This window comes from Patagioenas fasciata, chromosome 8, assembly GCF_037038585.1.
Source record: "Patagioenas fasciata isolate bPatFas1 chromosome 8, bPatFas1.hap1, whole genome shotgun sequence".
NCBI lineage: Eukaryota > Metazoa > Chordata > Aves > Columbiformes > Columbidae > Patagioenas > Patagioenas fasciata.
The window spans coordinates 39,357,643-39,376,120 of NC_092527.1; the positions used below are offsets into that span (position 1 = coordinate 39,357,643).

The window sequence follows — 18,478 nt, forward strand, 5'->3', positions numbered from 1 at the left end:
TCGATATCTGGTGATATCACTCATAGTTGTTGTTTGAGTCTGCACGATTTAGACCACTCATGGTGACCATGGAAGCACCTGAGATGTCCAGGTACTGAATGACCTCCCTTGGTTTCAGCTCTCTGATATTTGAAAGCAGCTTTACCTGGCCTGACCTTCAGGGATTTGATCAAAATCTGCGCCCACGCAGCATGGATGCCCTTGCTGTTGTTTTAAATCCAAACTGCTTGAACCGAGTTCCTCATATTTCTGTGCTAAGCTTCTTTGTCTTCTTTAAAAACGATAGTGTGTATAAAACAATGCGGTAGGCAGATTTCCTCTGCAGCTTGACGTCTTTTTCCCAGGCGACTCCTGTGCTCATCCTCTAACAACCGCGGCTTTACCTCCGCGTTGCTGAGTTCACTCTGGAACTTGTAGCTCTTCTCAGATGGTGAGAGCTCCGTGTGCTGTTTAGACAAGGCACCTCCATTATCTGTTTTCCTTCTACCTTTTAAATTCTCATTACATATTTATAATGCTGTTATAGCAAAGATGCCTAAAGCACAACCATAGGCAGTGTTTGGTCTCCGAGTCCCAAATGAAGCCGAAAAAACTGCTGTTGCTGTGTAAACATGATGTCAAGTGCTGATTTCATGGATACTGCTGGGCATTTTTCACCAACAGTCATCATGAAAAGAAGGGAAGGGTTTTACCGTATCAGTGTCTAATCTAATATGAAACCAATTGATTTGGTTAGAGACTGAGAAAAGTGTTCAGGCGTGCCAGCCCTTCTTGGGGTTTTCATGCTTAGATCATCACAGCAGTGAAACTCCTCTGCGGACCAGCCGCTTTATAATCTGCCACAAAACCAGGCACAGACGAGCTGCTTGGACAGTTTTCCATGTTTTACCTACTTTTTTATATGAAAGCTTGAAGCCTCTTTGCCTGAGAGATGAATCTCCCTTTGCAATTAGACTGTGAAACTCCTTCTATCTCTGATACTTATTTATTAAGTACAGCCTAACTAGAATAACCATGTGAAAGGCAAGGACCTAAACCTAAACAGCTGGAATAAATCTCCTGTACACCACGGTGAGTGCCAGTCCCCTGCAGGTCAGCTGCTCCGTTACAGACCCCTCATTTCACGCAGCATTAATGGAGCTGACATAAAAGAAAGCGAGGCACACGCTGGAAGAGCTGGCTTTTATTCTTGCAGACGGAACTCTTTATTTTTCCTTGCTGGTTGAGATGTTCTAGCAAACACTCGGCTTCCATGTCATCTTTAAACTATGTAGAGAGGTGGGGAGTTGGCTTTTACCAAAGCAAACGGACTTTTGCTTTGAAAAGTCCCTTCCTGCAGTTTTTGGCATGACTGATCGCCCTGCTCGCAACACTCCCTGAGCTTCGCGATACAGTAGTTTTGCACAAAGCTGTGTTTTTGTGCACACAGGCTTTAAAAGCTGCATCTCTTTGAAGACACCTCCTTGAAGACACATCCTGTGGTTTCACACACAGGGTTGGAGAGGATTTTCTCGGGAAGAAGGAGCAATTCGGGGGCTGTGGGACGGCGGCCAGAGGAGCTGGTGGACGCACGGTGATGACCAGCGCTGCTGCACGTAGCGCAAGCTGTTAAATAATATTTGGATAAAAATACCATGTGTTGAACTATCATTACAGCACGAATTCAACCACATTGTGCGTCTGCTCTGAGGAGCAGTCCTTAGTGAAATCCTCCCGTCCCCGTCTCCATGGCCACTCCTCATAGATGCATCGAATGTCCTGAGCTGGAAGGGACCCTCAAGGATCATGGAGTCCAACTCCTGTCTCTGCACAGGACACCCCACAGGTCACACTGTGTGTCTGAGGACATTGTCCAGTCTCTTCTTGAACACTGTCAGGCTTGGGGCCGTGACATGTCCCTAGGGAGCCTGTTCCAGTGCTAATTCCCCATTGCACAGAGCAGATACGGCTTTGAATGTCCTAGGACTTACAGAGCAACTTTTTTCCATTGCCAGTCACTGGTTTCCTTTTAACCATGTCTTTCTGGCAGTTAAATACAAACATTAATACATTCATTTCCAGAGCAGAGCTTCAAGATCCTGCCTTAACCGTGCACGCATGTATGAGAGCCACAGAGGTTAAAACTAACGCCGGTCGCAGGGTCAATTGCTCACAGGCTTGGTTGGAAAGTACTTGAGCATCGCATATAAACATGTGTTGGAAATGCCGCTCGCAGCTGCCACGGGGGCATCTGTGTGGGCTCAGCCCTGCTGCAGATGGGCTCGGAAAATCACTGTGCCCAGAGACAAAAGCCTGGGCATCACGGGGGAACAGCTCGGCTGGGCAGAGGGGGAATGTGCTCCTCTGCAAGGCGGCACTGACTGCCAAAAGCGCCTCTATTTGCCTTTATCAGGCGATGGAGGTGCTGGTCTCCTTTGGGCTGGCTTGCACGAGCTCTTCCCGCCGTCCTGGCTCCCGTTAGTGGAGCCAAAGGACAATTTTTGGTGAGGACTCCAAGGCCAACTCCTGTTCCTCCAAAGTAGATGAAAGAGAACAAAAAGCAACCAGAACCAAACCTGTCTGCATTTAAATCAGCCTGATTAAAGTGTCTTTTTCCAGGAGCTGGCAGGCACGCTGCGTTGCCTGCCCAAAGTGATTTGTGCAATTATCATCTTTTGTGTGTGTCTGGTGGGGTTTGTTCTTGCAGCACTTGTTTATGGGGCATTGCTCAGGGAGAATCACCTATGTACATTGTTTGAAGTTTAGAAATAGGGGGCTGGATTCTCACCTGGAGTAAACAGGCAGAGCTGTGCTGATTTACACCTGCTCTGGCCCACTGGGTGCCTGGAAATAGCAAGTGTAAGAGAAAAATCTGGTTTCTCCATCCGTCTGGAACACATCACATACGTCAGGGGAAGGAGAGGCATTTGTGAGAGCGAACGCTTCGTTTATCTGTGTACAAGTTATTGAAAAGACTGGATGTAGCTGTGATAATTATAAGCAAGATTAGTCTTCTTGGAATGGAAAAGTAACGACAATCCTAATTTTACCAAACCCTCTGAAATTTACTGTCTCTTTATTTAACACAGCGGACTCTTTCCTGCGGCAGAAGATCAGCTGGATTTATGAAGGTGCAGTTTAGTAATCTAAATACTTGGGAGTTGATCTGGGCTGCTCTGGTTGTTGTCACTGTCACCGCTCGGAGGCCGTGGGAACCAGGAATGCAGGGATGCACAGGCCAAAAATCAGCTGGGGTCACTCGGAACACTCTTCTTCCACTTGTGACAAGCCGTGGATGTCACCTGTCCATCCACAAGCCTTAGCAAAACTGAAAACCTCTGCTAGGAGCAGCAATAGCAGCACGAGATGGAAAATCCCCTTGGTGCAGCAGAGGCTTTTCTAACAAAGGGGAGAGGTTATCCAGAATCCATGAAAACGAAGGAGCAGAGCTGCGGGCCTGGAAGCCCTTTTGTTGCCATCGTTTAATATTAGATGAAAATTCCTGGATTGGGGTTTAATAATTGTTGCTTGTCTTTCTTGTAGCAATTTCGTAATTGCTAGGCCTGCCTGCATGTGTGGGTTTATGAGCTGTGCTGCCTTTTGGCTGAATATTTACTCTTTTCTTACCATGAAAGCAAGCATCTTTTCCAGTCCAGCATGCCTTACAGGGCTTGAAATGCTTAACCTTGATTTCCCATTCGACTCTAAAGCACTGTGGGATTTTAGAGTCTTTATAAGCAGGCACACAAAACCCCAAAGAACAAACCCTGACAGATGAAAATAATGGTCCAAAGAAGACACAAGGAAAATTTCCTTTGACTCCTTCCGAGCCAGGGTTTTAGTCCAAGGGGTTCGGTAGCACTGTAAGCCTTTGCGCTTCAAGACGCGAGCCAAATCCTCGCTAATAAAATTTAAAAGGCATTTTTCCTTCGGGGCACAAATTCTAATATAAAATCTGCTAGGTTTTCCTAAACCGCTGTCAGAAACTGGCCACTGTTGAAAGCAGAAGGCACAATTAGATCAGGCTGCCTGTCTGAACTGGCGCGTTGGCTCTTGCATGTTGCACCTTCCCATGTGAACGTGCAGGAGGGCTGTGTTGTCACCCGTACTACGGCATCGTCACCGGGAAGGCCACAAGCTCCAAATGGGTTGGGAGATCAGGGAGACGGGAGGGGAAGGGGCGTTTGAATGTGTATATTCAGGTTTATGAGGAAGCCTCGGTGCCCTGGTTGCTGAAGCGGTGGCTTTGCAGTGCTGTGCTCTGCATCCCTGGCTGCCCATCACCTCGGTGATGTTCTTTCATACATGCAAGTCCTAAAGAATTTGGGCAAGGTGCCGAATGGTGTGGGATTGGTGGTTTATTAGGAAATCATCAGCCTGAGAGCTGCAAAACGGTTGTCCTGTGCAAAACAAAGGGAAAAATCTGTGCACGTGCTTGGGAAGAATGGTGGGACAGCAACACAAAACGTCCAGGACAGAGGTAGGACCCTTAGTGCCAGCTCTGCTCCACGTGGCTTTTGTAGGCAGCTCTTTGGACCTGGGAACTGACAGCCGCTCCAAGCGTTAGGAAATTAAAGTGAGTTTTCATGGTCTTTGTATCTCACTGGTTTCCCGCTGCAATGTGGGCAAAAATTATACAAGTGAGGGGCATCTGGCAGTGGGAAGCAGGTTTAGGGGTGGCTTGTGGCTCGGGCTGCCGGCTGTGCAACATCTCTGGTGTGGCCATGCTCAATGGAACGTGTCATCCGTATGTGGTAGCCCCACCAGGCTAGAAAACGACATCCAGGTCTGGTCCCTCTGTGGCTGAAGCCAGTGGGAGCCTTTCCCATCACTCCCAAAGAGCTGAAAAAGGCCTTGCAAATCCCACATTTCGCTTCCTCCCTGGTTTCTTATACTACTTTTAAAACGTTGCACACCCCAGTCACAAGAGGCAGAGGCGTTCTTGAAATCCTGACCTGGGATCGCTTTCAGCTGCAAAAAAACCGCCGTGGCAATATTTGCGCCGTGTCTGGGGAGAGTGTTCTCATGTCGTGTAAACACGGGGTTTCTCAGAAGTGGCTCTAAGAGGCTCTTGGAAAGTTTTGGGCAGCGTGTTACAGGAGATGTTAAATAGGATGGTCGTGGCGGGGGTGGAATAACCTCCTTGCCTCTGTGTGGTGCCTTAGACCCTCCATTCCGGCTACAGTGTTCATTATTTAGCTCAAAATTGCTTCTTCTGGCACCCTCGCACACACTTGTGTATTAATACAGCGATTCTCAAGGGCTTTTTCCCTGTTAAAGCAGAGCCGGTTACCGAAAGAAAAATACAATTAAGAGGAAGCGGTGAAGTTTGCCATATAAATGTTTAAAACTTACCCACGCTGAATAATAATGCAAAGCGTCGTTTCATCCAGACAGATGCTTCCTGGATCAAAAGGAGCGACTGGGTCTGATGGGAATGGATAAACAGCTTTGCAGCTCCCAGTTCCTGCAGCTCCGCTCCCCGGTGTCGTCCCAGTGACTGTCCCTGCCGCGGTCACTGCGCTGTCACGCAGGGTGGCTCTGTCAAGAGGCTTGAGGGGGTTCATGAGCAGCCCAAATCGTGGTTTGCTGAGAGGTCTGGACAGCTGGCAGCACCCAGCATCCTATGTCCTTGTCTTGGGGGGGGAGAAATTATCTCTGGGCAAAACAGGGCAACCAAAAGCTTCCCTCAGTCCCCTCTCTGATGCTGGGGTTGCGCCCACACGTGCACTTCTTCTACTTTCCTTCTCAGATCGCCTTCTGCACAGGTTGAAGTTGCTGAGCAGGGACCTCCTGGCTGGGTTTTATCCGAGAGAAAAATGCTCAAGGAAGAACATATAGAAAAGCCACAGCACTCATTCCAGCTCGCGTACACCTGTGTTTTCTGAGCAGAAGAGTCCACAGGCTTGTGAGAGTGTCTGGAGAGAAAGCCCATCTCACAGCCCCTCTGCAAGGGCACTACAAGCGGGGGAGACATAAAATAACTGATATATGAGAATAACTGGCAATGTCCTGCTAGCTTCTGCCTGACTTCAGCGCAGGAAACACATGGATCTGTTGGAGAGGCTCCAGAGAAGGCCACCAATATGTTCAGAGGGCTGGAGCAGCTCTCCTGTGAGGACAGGCTGAGAGAGTTAGGGTGTTCAGCCTGGAGAAGAGAAGCTCCGGGGAGACCTTATTGCAGCCTTTCTGTACTTAAAAGGGGTGATAAGAAAGATTGTGTCAGGCTTTTGAGCAGGGTGTGTTGTGAAAGGACAAGGGGTGATGGTTTTAAACTGAGAAAAGATTCAGGCTGGACATGAAGAAGGGAATTTTGATGCTGAGGGTGGTGAGAGCCTGGCCCAGGTTGGCCAGAGAGGTGGTGGATGAACCATCCCTGGAGACATCCCAGGCCAGGCTGGACGGAGCTCTGAGCAACCTGAGCTGGTGAAGATGTCCCTGCTCATGGCAGGGGTGGCACTGGGGGAGCTGGGAAGGTCCCTTCAACCCAAACCATCCTGTGATTTTATGACCTTTTCCGCACTCTCTAACTCAATTACTGGTGCTGCTTCTCCTCCATGCCAGCCTGACAGGTGGCATTGACAGGACCAGCCACTAAACTGGCAGGAGGCGGCAAGAAACGAAAAGCAACCAAGAATGATACTGTCTTGCCCAAGTATTTCTGTACTGGATGTGAGGGCTGCAATACGGTACTTGGCTGGGGCTGGATTGAGCCCAAGCTTTATCATAGTCAGTGCTGTCTCGACTGGTTAGCAAACTAACTTCATCCCAGGTGACCATCATCTGGGAAGCGGCTGATTGCCAAGTAAATCCAGGAGCTGCTATCTTTATAGGAAACTCCTGGAAGATTGACTAGGCAGTAAAACAACAGTGTTCTATCGCAATTGCTCTGCGGGGAATTTGGCCAGATCTCTGCGCTGTAAATATATAGGACATATGCCTATAGAAATCCTTGAGAGTGTGATAGAATTTAATCAATCCCATTTGTTTGTGTGGAGAGTCAGCCCAGATGTCTGTGGCGGACGCTCAGGGAACTCTGGAGGCTGCATAACCTGTTAAACCAATATATGTGTGGCCCTGTGGACAGAATACACCGCATTTGCCTTTTTTTTTTAACCCAGCCAGCCCCTTCCCTTATTACATCTCAGCCACATGCAGTCTTTACTCATCTTTTCATTTTCCTCATTATTTTTTCCTTCTCTTGTCACACAAACCCCGGATGAGTTTCTAGCGATCCGTATTGTTTTAAGGGTTTTAATCACCAAATAAGTGACTTTTTCAGGCATGTTTATTGTTCCCTTCGTTCTGCTGTATGTTCAAGCTGTGTGCAAGCAACAAATAGCGATAAAAACCAACCTTGTTGGCATGGAAACGCACGGACCAGCCGGTTGGGCTGTGTATTTATTGGACTGGAGATACAGGCAACATGGAAATATGAAGATCTGCTGGCAGCTTAGGCCTCTCCTCTCTCTTGTTGGGCTTGCAGCCCTTACAAATAACATGGAAGTTTTGTGTAATAACAGGAGGTTTGAGAAAAGTTTGTTCTCTTGGTTTATCTGTTCCGAGTTTGCATGTTGTTTGCCGTCACTTTTACTGCTTCCCCTTCTTCTTTTTTATTTATTTTCTGGATGTTTCATACAACAGGATGAAAGAAGAGGACCTTTCCAAAGGCACAGCACTATGTGACTGTAAAACCACAGGACGTAGGGCAGGATATGTAGTCCCTAAAGAGGCCAGAGGCTTGCGGAGAAGATGGGCCACTATCTCCAGAAAGACACGTGGCTGTCTCTATATTGTCCAAGCTCATTTCAGGAGACAACATGGGAGAAATGCCCTTTATACTGAGATCGCTCTGCCAGCTTTCCAAGTCAATGCTGGCTCCACATCCAGCACATGCCATGTAGCTGGGACACTTGGCAGGGATTTCCTATCTGCAAATCATAATTACTGAGACAGAAAAAAACCCCACAACCGTGCGCCAGACTTGGTCTTATCTGCTGGGATTCTTAAAGAAAAGGCACAAAAAACCCGGAATAATCCTCTGATGAGATTAAATATGGTATTTAACGCCTTCCTAAAATAGCTATGAGTCAAAGAACCACCACAGTGTTTTTTCCGTGTCTTGCAGGGTGTTTGCATAAAGCATCTTCCAGTAATTTGGGTATTGCAGACAGTGCTGGGGCTGTTGCAGAGTGTGGTGTCTGACCAGCGTGTTAGGGGGGAATCAGTGTTGGCATCAGAAAAATTCAAATGTAAAATAAGCGGATAAATCAGCCTCGCTTTGCCTGTCTGGTGCACTGAAAAGCATGTGGGTGGGGAGGAAAACTGAGTCGGTGTTGTGGAGTGACTTGATGAAATCTGGTCCATCCTCATGGGAAAATCCCAGGGATTTCAGACATACCGTCCAAATCTGGGTTCTCTTCTCATTCACAGACAACAGCCCGGCTTTGTCTGGTTTCAGAGACCAGGAGCAGCACTGGGCTGTAGCTGGAGCCCCTTCCTCCCTTAGATGGCAGCTCTGTCCCTCCTGTCCCCTTCCGGGAGGTCCATAATCTCCTGTTGGTTGAACCTTGTAGCCAGGGACTCCCTCCTCCCTGCCCTCCATGCTCATTCCTTGGGCTCTGCCTTCCTGCCCATTTTTTCTGGACATTTGTGAGCTCACAGGAACAACACACCGCATTTTGGAAAACCTCGTTTGCACTCTTTGAAGTCCCACAGCATCAGTGAATCCTGTGGAGCATCACTGTGTACGGGCAGCCTTTCCAAGCCTGCATCCCACTTGCAGCATCCATCCCCATCAGAGAAAGCCCTAATTTTTTGGTCTCCAGCAGAGCGGCAGGTCCCAGGGACCTTTCCAGTAGATGGCATCAAAGACAACGAGTTCCTCTGCCCAGCCTGGCTCCCCCATCCCCATAGTCCCATTTCCCAACAGCCATTCCTTAAAAAGAACAAACTCCTTAAAGCAGCTGAACCTGAAAGGTACCAGTAATTTGTTACTGATTACCCGGTTCCCTGGGAATGAGACGCTTGAGGAACAGGCAATTTGGGGAGGAGGGGGAATAGAGAAATGAAGTTGAAAGCAAACCAACCTGATGCTTTCCAAGAACAGGTCAGTGCACCTGGGACCATTCAGGTGTTATCCTTGGTTACAAGAGCTGAAAAGCTACGAAGGGTGCTTGAAATGGGAGATAAGAGCAACCTCTCCATGTGACACTTTATAATATGCTGTGTAAAAACTTGGCAGGCACAAGAAATCTCTGGATTGGTATTTTTTGAGAAGGGACAGGTGGTTGTGCTGCTGTGCGATGTTAAACCCTCTTGTCCCAAGCATATTTCACATTTGGAGCTTGAGGAAGGTTTATTTGCACAATAAAGCAACCCACTCCACAATACCTGGGGACTTCATGGTCCACATCCCTCAGCTCTCGCATCCGGTCCCTTGAGCCGGGCAGGATTGGGCTTTGCACCCGCTGAGGAATGACCGAATAAATAAATAATCCTTCCTGGGCCTATGCAATTCACCATTTATAGTCATGCAACAAAATCCTGCATTCTGGTTTTCAGAGAGCTGGGGGCAAGGAGAGGGGATCCCAGGTATGGGGCAAAGTCTGTCTGATGGGAAAAGCTTTAATCTTTCTTTCCCTCTGCAAAAGCTGCAGGGAAGGCGTCCAACAGCAGCTCCATTTTGAGTTATCCTCGTCTGGTTTCCACATCGTTCCTAAGTGTATGAACAGAAAGGCCAGAAGGGCTTGGTTTTGTGCTGGGGCAGCAAGGGAGGCTGGTATTTGGCTCACAAAATGATTCGGCTGCTGTTTCACGGACTGACAGGGCTCACCTCTCGTGTTCTGTAACTTTGACCATGGATTTTGGGCAAATCTGGAAAATTCACCTTCTTGTTTCAGCGAAGGCGGCACAATACCTGGCTGGAGCGCTGTGCCCTGGGAGGATGCTGCTTTACAAACTGATTTGAGAAACCTGACTTACATTTTGGATTTTACAGAGGCCATCGCAGGGACAAGGACGCTTGAGTCATGTCAGAGCTGTGCTCGGAGAGGTTACATCTCCCTTCTTGTGTGTGTTATAAAATGCCAGAGGTTTTTTGTTATGGGCTGGGATTATCCTGCTCGCTCAGCTTTGTGTAAACTTTTCCAAAATAGCATTTAATTTCATCCTTTTAGTACAAGAACCATCAGCTCACATTCCTCCTTCAGAGATACTTGACACTCTTGGGAAAGAGGAGCTTGTTTTAGCTTGTGAGATGCCTGTAGTTGCTTTTTGGGGTATGTGCATGTGTCCAGGTTCAGTTTATCTCAGCTCAAGTGGATTTCCTTCTCTTTGTTTTTATTTTCCTTTTTTCTTTTAATATGTAGTTTATTGGGCAGTGAAAAGAGCCATCCATGGTTACTCCAGTTCTGTTAAACACTCTAAGATATTTTTCAGTTCGTCTATTTTCAGTGAAGCACTTAAGCAAGTGCTCAGCTTTAACAAAGCCTTAATCTTGTCCCTTAAGGTAAGGACAAGTTCAAGTATGTTGTTGAAAGCAGAAAGATTTGCTGAATCGTGTGGGGTTCAGCGTTTGCTGTATCTCCCTGAAATAGCCATAATAACAGTATAAATTTGTTCTCAGCAGAATCCATTGATAGTACAAAATGCAATTAGCAAGTAAGGGCTTCACTCAAATTAATTTTGGCCCATCATCTGCCCCAAAGCTGGAGCTGAGGAAAGTCTGGGGAAGAGATTGAGTCTGGTAGGTGGGTTGTTGAACGCAGATCTGTGCTCCCTGCTGTGCTCCATGAGGATGCCTGTTCAGAAAGCGGGCGGCTTCACCCACAAAATGATGTATTACAGCCCTTCTGAATCCCTCCGTTACTGGTCTTGCACAAAAACCAATGGAAGGCTCTTTATCTAAAACCAGAATTGCATGAAAATCAGCTGGGGCTGGTGATGTAGCATCTGTTATCTTTTTCTTAACACTGCTTTGCCTCCCCTCATCTCAACATGTAAATCCTATCGCTAATGGGATTTATTGCATAGAAACCTCAGGAGCAAAATCTGCGGCTTTTGGAGGAACGTATAGCTTAGTTTTCTCGGTAAATCATGTCACTTTAGGTTGTTTAGCTGCAGCGTGCTCCTGTGGTCGTGTGCCCAATAACTTCCCTAGCTCACGCCAGAGTTATTTGGCATTATTTGTGTACACAGAAATAAGGACTCGTGTGCATTTGAGGCTTCTCCTTTTATATCCCACAAGCAAACGAGCCCAGCAAAAGGGAAATGTTGAAAGTGTCTCTGTTGTTAAACTGATGTTTCCTTTTTCTCCCCTGTGTTGGGTTGTTTGCCTGTGCCCGAGTACCTGAGTACAACCTCTGAACCCAGCATTTGGGAGTTCCTAACAGATGCTGGGCATTTCTGTTTCATGCTGTTGTTATCCCAAAGTCCTGTCTTTGGCTTTGAATTTGATTGAATCACCTCCTTAACCTCATCTTTACTTCTGGATGGATTTGCTGGGTGTTTAGTTGTTTGGACACGGCTACTTCTGGCTGCGGGCTCGCTCCTTGCTGGGGCTGCCAGCGTGAGTGATGTTATCTAATGCTAATGTGTTCGCCTTATAGCATCTTCTGTCCCTCCTGCTCTTGGCAACCTAATAGGCATGTAATTAGGTTTAGTCCCTGCAGTATTTCCCCCCTCTGTGCTTGGTCGGTTGGGTATCTCTCTTCTCAGAAGCGATGGTTGCAATGCAGCCCTTGCTGGGCTCAGACCCTCTCTGCCTTGCGCATAAACCCACACCATGGACTTGTCCGTTGTCCAAATCAGCATCCAAATTCTAGTGTAAACTCTCCTCCATCTATTAGTGAAGGCCACACCCAGGTGTGAGCAATCAAGGACTCAATATACTGGGTAAACACCAGTTACTAACTGGGTTAACATGGCCAGTTAAGGCTGTTTAAAATGAGGTTATCCTGGAACTGCAAAGCTCACAGATGTCGTGCCAGGGTGGGTTGAGAAGGGCTCTGCTATCCCAATCTCCCCATTCAGGCAGTGATTTTAGTTGAAAGAGGTGACCAGAGTTGTCATAAAATACTAATAAACTGGGGGCAGATGTACGAGTATGGTTGTGGGTGTGTTGTAGGTGCTGTGGTACCAAGACTTGTTGCCCTACATCTCCGTCGCCTGTTGGAAGCGAGGTGTTGCTGTGTGGCTGAGCGCGGTTTGCTTCAAGTGTGACCCAAATGAGGTATTTTGATGGCAGGAAGACTTTAGCTCAGGCTGGTCTAAGTGTCACCTCGCATGCTGCTTGGTGACGCCTCGACTCATAACCACAAGCTCTTCCTGAGCTCACGCGTTGTCATCCCCGGCCCTGTCTTTGAGCAACGGCTGCTCTTACAGAGCCTCTCCATTGCTCCTCATGACCAGGAGACCTGAAGGGTCGCACAGGGGTTTTTTGGTGGTTGGAGAGGCCTCAGGAGCCTTTTGACTTTGCAAACATGTCGCTTCTGGTAGGAAGACATCATCTACAACAAACAGCTTTCTGCCTTGGGCAGCATCCAGAAAAATGGAAAGGGCTGTGTGTTTTGTGTTAAAGAAGGGCAGAAACAGGTGCTGCCAAAGGAGTGGAAGAAATTAAGTCCAGTGCTTTCCAGGGAGAATGTCATGTTTCCAATCCCCTCTTTATTTGGCATAAAAAAGTTGGAATAATAAGGTCAGTTCCTCCTAGAGACAAGAGCTGGAGCTGCAGTGTGGTGCAGACAAGAGATGCAAACCCAGGACTCCTGGCACTTCAACCCTGTGCTCTTTTGAGCTCTGCTTTACTTTTCTGATCAGAGCTTTGCTTGCCCAGTGCTGATGTACAAACACTTAAACACCTTTTCCTCGTGACCGCTGGCAGCAATATGTGTCATTTGCTCTCTATTAATCTGCTGCAAAATGATAATGACCTCCTGTCTCTACACTTTTGCGCCAAAGAGCAGGGTAGCAAATGGGGCAGCTCCTTCTTCAGTGATGTGCAAAATGTATTTGCACTGAGTGGTTCAGAAATAAGAGCTTTGCTCATCTTTTCCCCACGCTGCTGGATGAGAGGGGACTGAGGAAATCAGGATTTATAGCTGGAGGGCAGAGGGGTAGCATGGAAGTAACAGACCAGATTTATATCCCAGATATTTCTGAGTGCACAAGGAAACCTTATTTGGGTGCATCATTTAAAGGAACATGAATTCCACTTGGATGGAGAAGCTAATTAAGTGCTGCAGGCTTTGGACAACACATTAGTGTTTTCAACAATTTGACCCCAAACAGCCATTAAAACTCTTTCTGATGGCTAATATACATTACATGTTTTTGTTTTAATTAGAACAAGATTGTAATCCATACTTCAGTTAAGTTCATTACACTTATAAACTTAATACAATCAAAAGATCAATTGGTCATTAGCTAAGTAAGTCCACTGTAATTAACATTTACAGAAAACTTTTAATTGCATGCTTGTCCTTCACAGCAGGTGATGAGGGGAGTGAGGCCTTTCTCCCTTGCTCATGTTTAAATCAGGTTACAAGCTCTATATTGCGTGGCCCTAACTCGTGATCAGCTAAACTCCGTTTGTAGATGCAGGTTAGGAAAGGAAAGGCAGCAGCTGGCCCAAAGACACCAAAAACCTGAGGGCTTCATGGTGGGGGATGTCCTCTCCACAAGCAGCCGGATGAGATGGATGGAGCTGTATGAGCATCATGGCAGGCTGGTCCAGACCGTGACGGCGTGGTCAGCCCTGGCCAGATGTGCACAGCGTTTTTTTTTGTGGAAAGTGGAGCTGTAGGACCAGGTCTGCTTGCCCTCCCATCTTGCTTTGGGCTTTTGTCATGCCCGGGCTCCTGGGGCATCCTTTGCCCTCATCATCGCCCCGACCCAGGTGGGATTTCCATGCTCTGCTTTGGTGCAGCATCCCGGCGTGGCACAGGCAAAGGGACAGCCACGGCGGGACGCTGAGCCGTGGGGAAGGTGGACACTCTGCTCCCTGCCAATTAGCGTGAGCTCGCACCACTCTGAATTCAATTAGTGCCGTCAGCCAAGTGGGATCCATCACAGGGACGTTCAAGGAGAGGGAGCTCTCCATGTGATGCCCCGAAATGTTTCACCGACTGGGGACCAGCCACACAGGGAAGGCATCACCAAGGGGAGAACACAGTGCCAGCCTGTGTCACTCTGTCGGGGACACCCCGGTGGTACCCGGGTTGGTGGCACAGGGATCCAGGCGTTGTTGGGTGTGCAGGTACAGACACCCACACAGAGCGATGCGATGGAAGGCGTTGAAGCCAGCAAGCAGCACTGGCTGTTGGCCGAGCCGTGACAGCAAGCTGTGCCTTTCTGCACCGGCAGCCCCTAGATCTTCTCCTAAATTGCTTGTCTGCAGATAATAATGAATAGCCCCTTTATACTTAGTAACTGGGTAGCGCTGGTTTGGCCTCCCTGAGAAAAATCAGCGTCCCTCCTTGAAGGGACAGAATTACCCTCCTTTTTCCATATGCAGGCTGCATAATTCACTATAATTTTATTATCTCTGTGCACTCAGAAATACACCACATGGCTCTTCTGTAAGTGGAGAAGATAAGAGGCTATACCAGCGTGAATTTTCTTTAATAAGATTACACTATGATAATAGGCTACTAGAATAATTTAGCTCCTAATGATTTTGTTCTTTCTTGCTTCCACATGATCAAGGGCAATATGCATTAAAGTTGCAGAGGCTTTTTTAATTATGCAGTAGTAAGTATATATTTTATATAACAGCTTTAATACTCAAAGGGGATTTTTGTGGGAAATACTTATTTGGTATTGCTATTTTCAAGGTGCTGTGTGTGTAAGCACATGCAGGCGTATGGTCGAATTTCTGCAATATACTGGTGGTGTTTTTTGTGGGAAAAATCCAAGCGTTGAAACATAGTGCAGCCAACCAAGCTGTCTGGAAGAGGATCAACCTTGTAATACTTTAATCTGATAAATGAAAGAATCGCTGGGACTTTTAGACCTGCCCCAGTGGGTATCCCAGCCAGTTTGTGTTGCACCCTGCGAGTGCCGAGAGATTTAGTTCCCTAAAACTCTCTAAGATCTTCAGAGAAAGAGTGCAAAGTCTTCTTCTAACATTCCCAGAGGCAGCGCTGGGTAACGGCTGTCACCTGGATTGTATCCAGTCCTGGGAGAGCGTAGTTCCAGCATAATTCCTACCTGGTACCAAAAGCTTTTAGGCTTCCACAGCGGCTTTGTCTTGACCTTCAGTGCCCTCAGAACCTGCTCTGCTGCATGGCAGCCTCCCTCAAATCACCACTCTTCTGGCCTAATTATGCCTTGATTTGGCCCGATTTAAACAACAGCTCTTCAGTTTCATTTGTATCAACACAATTCCTGACATAAGCAGGGAGGGTGGAGGCCCAGGGCCACACATCTGTTAATCGGAGCCGCATGTCGCTTTGCAATTCATAGGTGGTTTGTGCAGACTGCAGAGCTCTGCAACCAGAGACATTTGAGGTTTGCTCTGTAAAGACTTGTCACCGAGCACGACATGCTCCCCCACCCTGTGGCCGTGTCTTTGTGGCTTACATAGCATAAGCGAGAGGACAGAATTCACACCAGCTGGCGAGTCGTGATAATATTTCCCTTCTTCAAGGACTGCTCTGGATCCACGTGGAGAGAAGAGAGAGAGAGATGTCCATGCATCTCACAAAGCTTTGCAGCTACATAGAAGATGAGGAATTTGCAGCAGATGGTGTTTGCACCGGGGTCGTTTTGTCTAAGGCTGCTCACCATTGCACTGGGGCATGGTGGTGGGAAACTTAATTCAGGTCATAGAATCACAGGATGGTTTGGGTTGGAGGGACCTTCCCAGCTCCCCCAGTGCCACCCCTGCCCTGAGCAGGGACATCTTCACCAGCTCAGGTTGCTCAGAGCCCTGTCCAGCCTGGCCTGGGATGTCTCCAGGGATGGTTCATCCACCACCTCTCTGCCCAACCGGGGCCAGGCTCTCACCACCCTCAGTGTCACAAAATTCATCCTCATGTCCAGCCTGAATCTCCTTTAGTTTAAAACCATCATCCCTTGTCCTATCACAACAGGCCCTGCTAAAAAGTCTGTCCCAGGTGGGACTTCAGATTCAGACACAGCTGGAGGGCACCAGCGTTTCAAACTCGGCTTTGCTGTGCTGGCCAGAGGAAGGTTGTATAACCCAGCACTGGAAAACTCATCAGCTGCCTCGGCTCTGCCTGCACTGGGTCTGTTGCTGCTTTTCCTGCAGATGGGAAATAGTACCAGAAATTTTCCAGCTAGATGAGGCAATGGATTTGGGGGTTTTGGGGAATCAAGAAGGAATTTGGTGAGTTTTTCTTTGCTATGGCAAAGACCTTTCCCTGCTGCCGTTAACCAGGAGGACTTAACGAGTGTGTCCTTCAGACAGTCCTCTGCCGTCAACCCCAAGCTGAACCCTTGGGTTGGGAACTGACTTTTCATTTGGAACTCACGAGCCCTTATTCTGCAAGCTAAATCAGAGCCCAGATGGCTTAGAAACACCCAGAGAGCTCCAACCTGAGAGCAGCTCTTGCCACGCACGTTCCCATGCTCTTTCAACAGGCCAGGGATGCTCTGCCAAGTGTGATTTCAGAGGAAGCTTGGAAAGAAAGTCCAGCCCAGTCTGTCATCCTCTCTTCAGACAACTTCTGGTGCCTTTACAATGGGCAGAATAGCCGAGAGAAAGGGCTTTTACAAATCTGGGAGCTGGGCTTCTGTGCATCCCACTTCCCTTCTTCCTAGGACGAAGAACAATTCCCCATGGATGAGAACAAGAGACTTTGTAGGGCGAAGAGGACAAAGCAGCAGAAGCTGTCTCTGCCGAGCTGTTGTGCTGCGGTCATTTGTTCATGGATCTGCAAGCATCTGTCATCTCTAGCCCCGGGGAGTTTAATCCCAAAGAGCTCCAGCGTAGTCCAAAGGGAATCACTTTGGCATGTTCATGTGCATAGCTGTGCCGCCTGCCACCCCCCACCAAAGTTGGGTGTGTTTTGGAAGCAAAGCAGCTTGCACATAGCTAAATATTCAGCACAAACTGTGCCAGTCAGCAGGTTGAAATATTTACTGATATTTGCTGAGAGGGGTGGACACTCAAGGACTGCAGGATTTGCCTCCTTAGCAGTAAAACAATGTGCCGGAGGAGTCAAACCTCTCCTGCTGTGGGGACACCTCTGTGTCTGGCCATGTCCCAACAGACCAGGGAGGTGTCTCTGCTCTGACATTGTCCTTAGAGCTCCCACAGGCCAAGGAAGATCCTTGGAGACCCAGTTACTGCTCCCCACTCCCACACAGTGCTGTATTTGCACACCTGAAGACTTCAAAGGTGGCTTTGCAGGTGTCCATCCATCCTTCATCTTGACACCCAGCTCTGCGCAAACGCCCCCCACTGCTGCTTCATCCTTCTCCTGTGAGCCACTTGCTGGAAAACTTCTAGTTAAAGCCAGATCATTGATCTCGGTCCTTCTTGTTAGTGTTTTGGTTTAGGGTTTTCTTTTTTAAGTGTCTGGATAGATGGTATCAAGGTTAATTTGTTTGTGAAAGAGGAAACGTTTTCACACAGTGGCTAAATGTTGTTGGAAAAGAGCAAAATTAATAGCTGCTCACTTAATCCTGATTAAACTGGCAGCTGGGAGATATCGATCAGTGTGTTCACAGCAAACTATCCCTCTGTAATGCGCAGGGTAAACAAGCCTATGACTGTGGTTACCTTAACCCTTCCCATGTCACCTGAACCCCGGCATCACTTGTCCCGCTCTGCAGCAGAAAGGCTTTGCGCTGGTGTTTCGGAATCCTGTTGCTTCCATCGCTGCCGGTCGGTTTCCCACCCATCCTTTTTATTTTTGATGTGTGCTTTCTGGGGCCAGATAAAACCCCTGCGCCTCCCAGCTCACCTGTTTGATCGTGCTCCCACCTTCAAAGTCATAAATCAATTTGGAGGCTGCCGAGAGAGGGAAGGAGGCTCAACAGACCCGACTTTCCTGCTCAGGTGCTTTATTATTCTCACCAAACGCATGTTCCGCATTAGAGGCCGTACATTCTTAATGCAGCCGCTGCCAGGGTGTCTCCAAACAAAACAAATTGCTCTGGGTTGGGCCTGACTTCAGTATTCACAAGGTCACTGCATTTTTAGACCTCTGGCTTCTGCGCTGTGGTCGGCTTTCTTTTCTCCTCCAGTGTCTGACTTAACACAGGTGGGGTCTGGAAGTACCTAGAACTGTGTTCAGCCTCCTAGGGAGGGAGTTGGACCATGGGAGTGGATGAGTGGTAATATTAAAAGAAAAAGGAGCAGCTTTCTGGAGAGCACCCAGAAATGCGCTTTCCGCAGGGAGATCAGTACTGCAGGGGCTTAGTTTTACCCTTGGCAAAAATTTCATTTAAAAGAGCACAAATCCTGCTGTTGGAGGCGTCATAACCATAAACAATACCTGCACAGAATTAACTCTTTGTGGTACATCCC

At 47.9% G+C, this 18,478-nt stretch overlaps 1 protein-coding gene across 5 annotated transcripts in view; it reads left to right on the forward strand.

Annotated features, from left to right (window-relative positions):
• LHPP (phospholysine phosphohistidine inorganic pyrophosphate phosphatase) overlaps positions 1-18,478 on the forward strand; it is an 80,488-nt gene that overhangs the window by 34,309 nt on the left and 27,701 nt on the right. Inside the window, exon 7 of one of the 5 annotated variants that reach the window (XM_071812226.1) lies at positions 3,069-3,613. The exons of the other annotated variants lie outside the window; for them this stretch is intronic. Coding sequence (XP_071668327.1) covers positions 3,069-3,108 — 40 coding nt within the window. The 3' untranslated portion in view covers positions 3,109-3,613. Of the gene's footprint in view, positions 1-3,068; positions 3,614-18,478 lie in introns of those variants that run through there. 5 annotated transcript variants of the gene reach the window in all.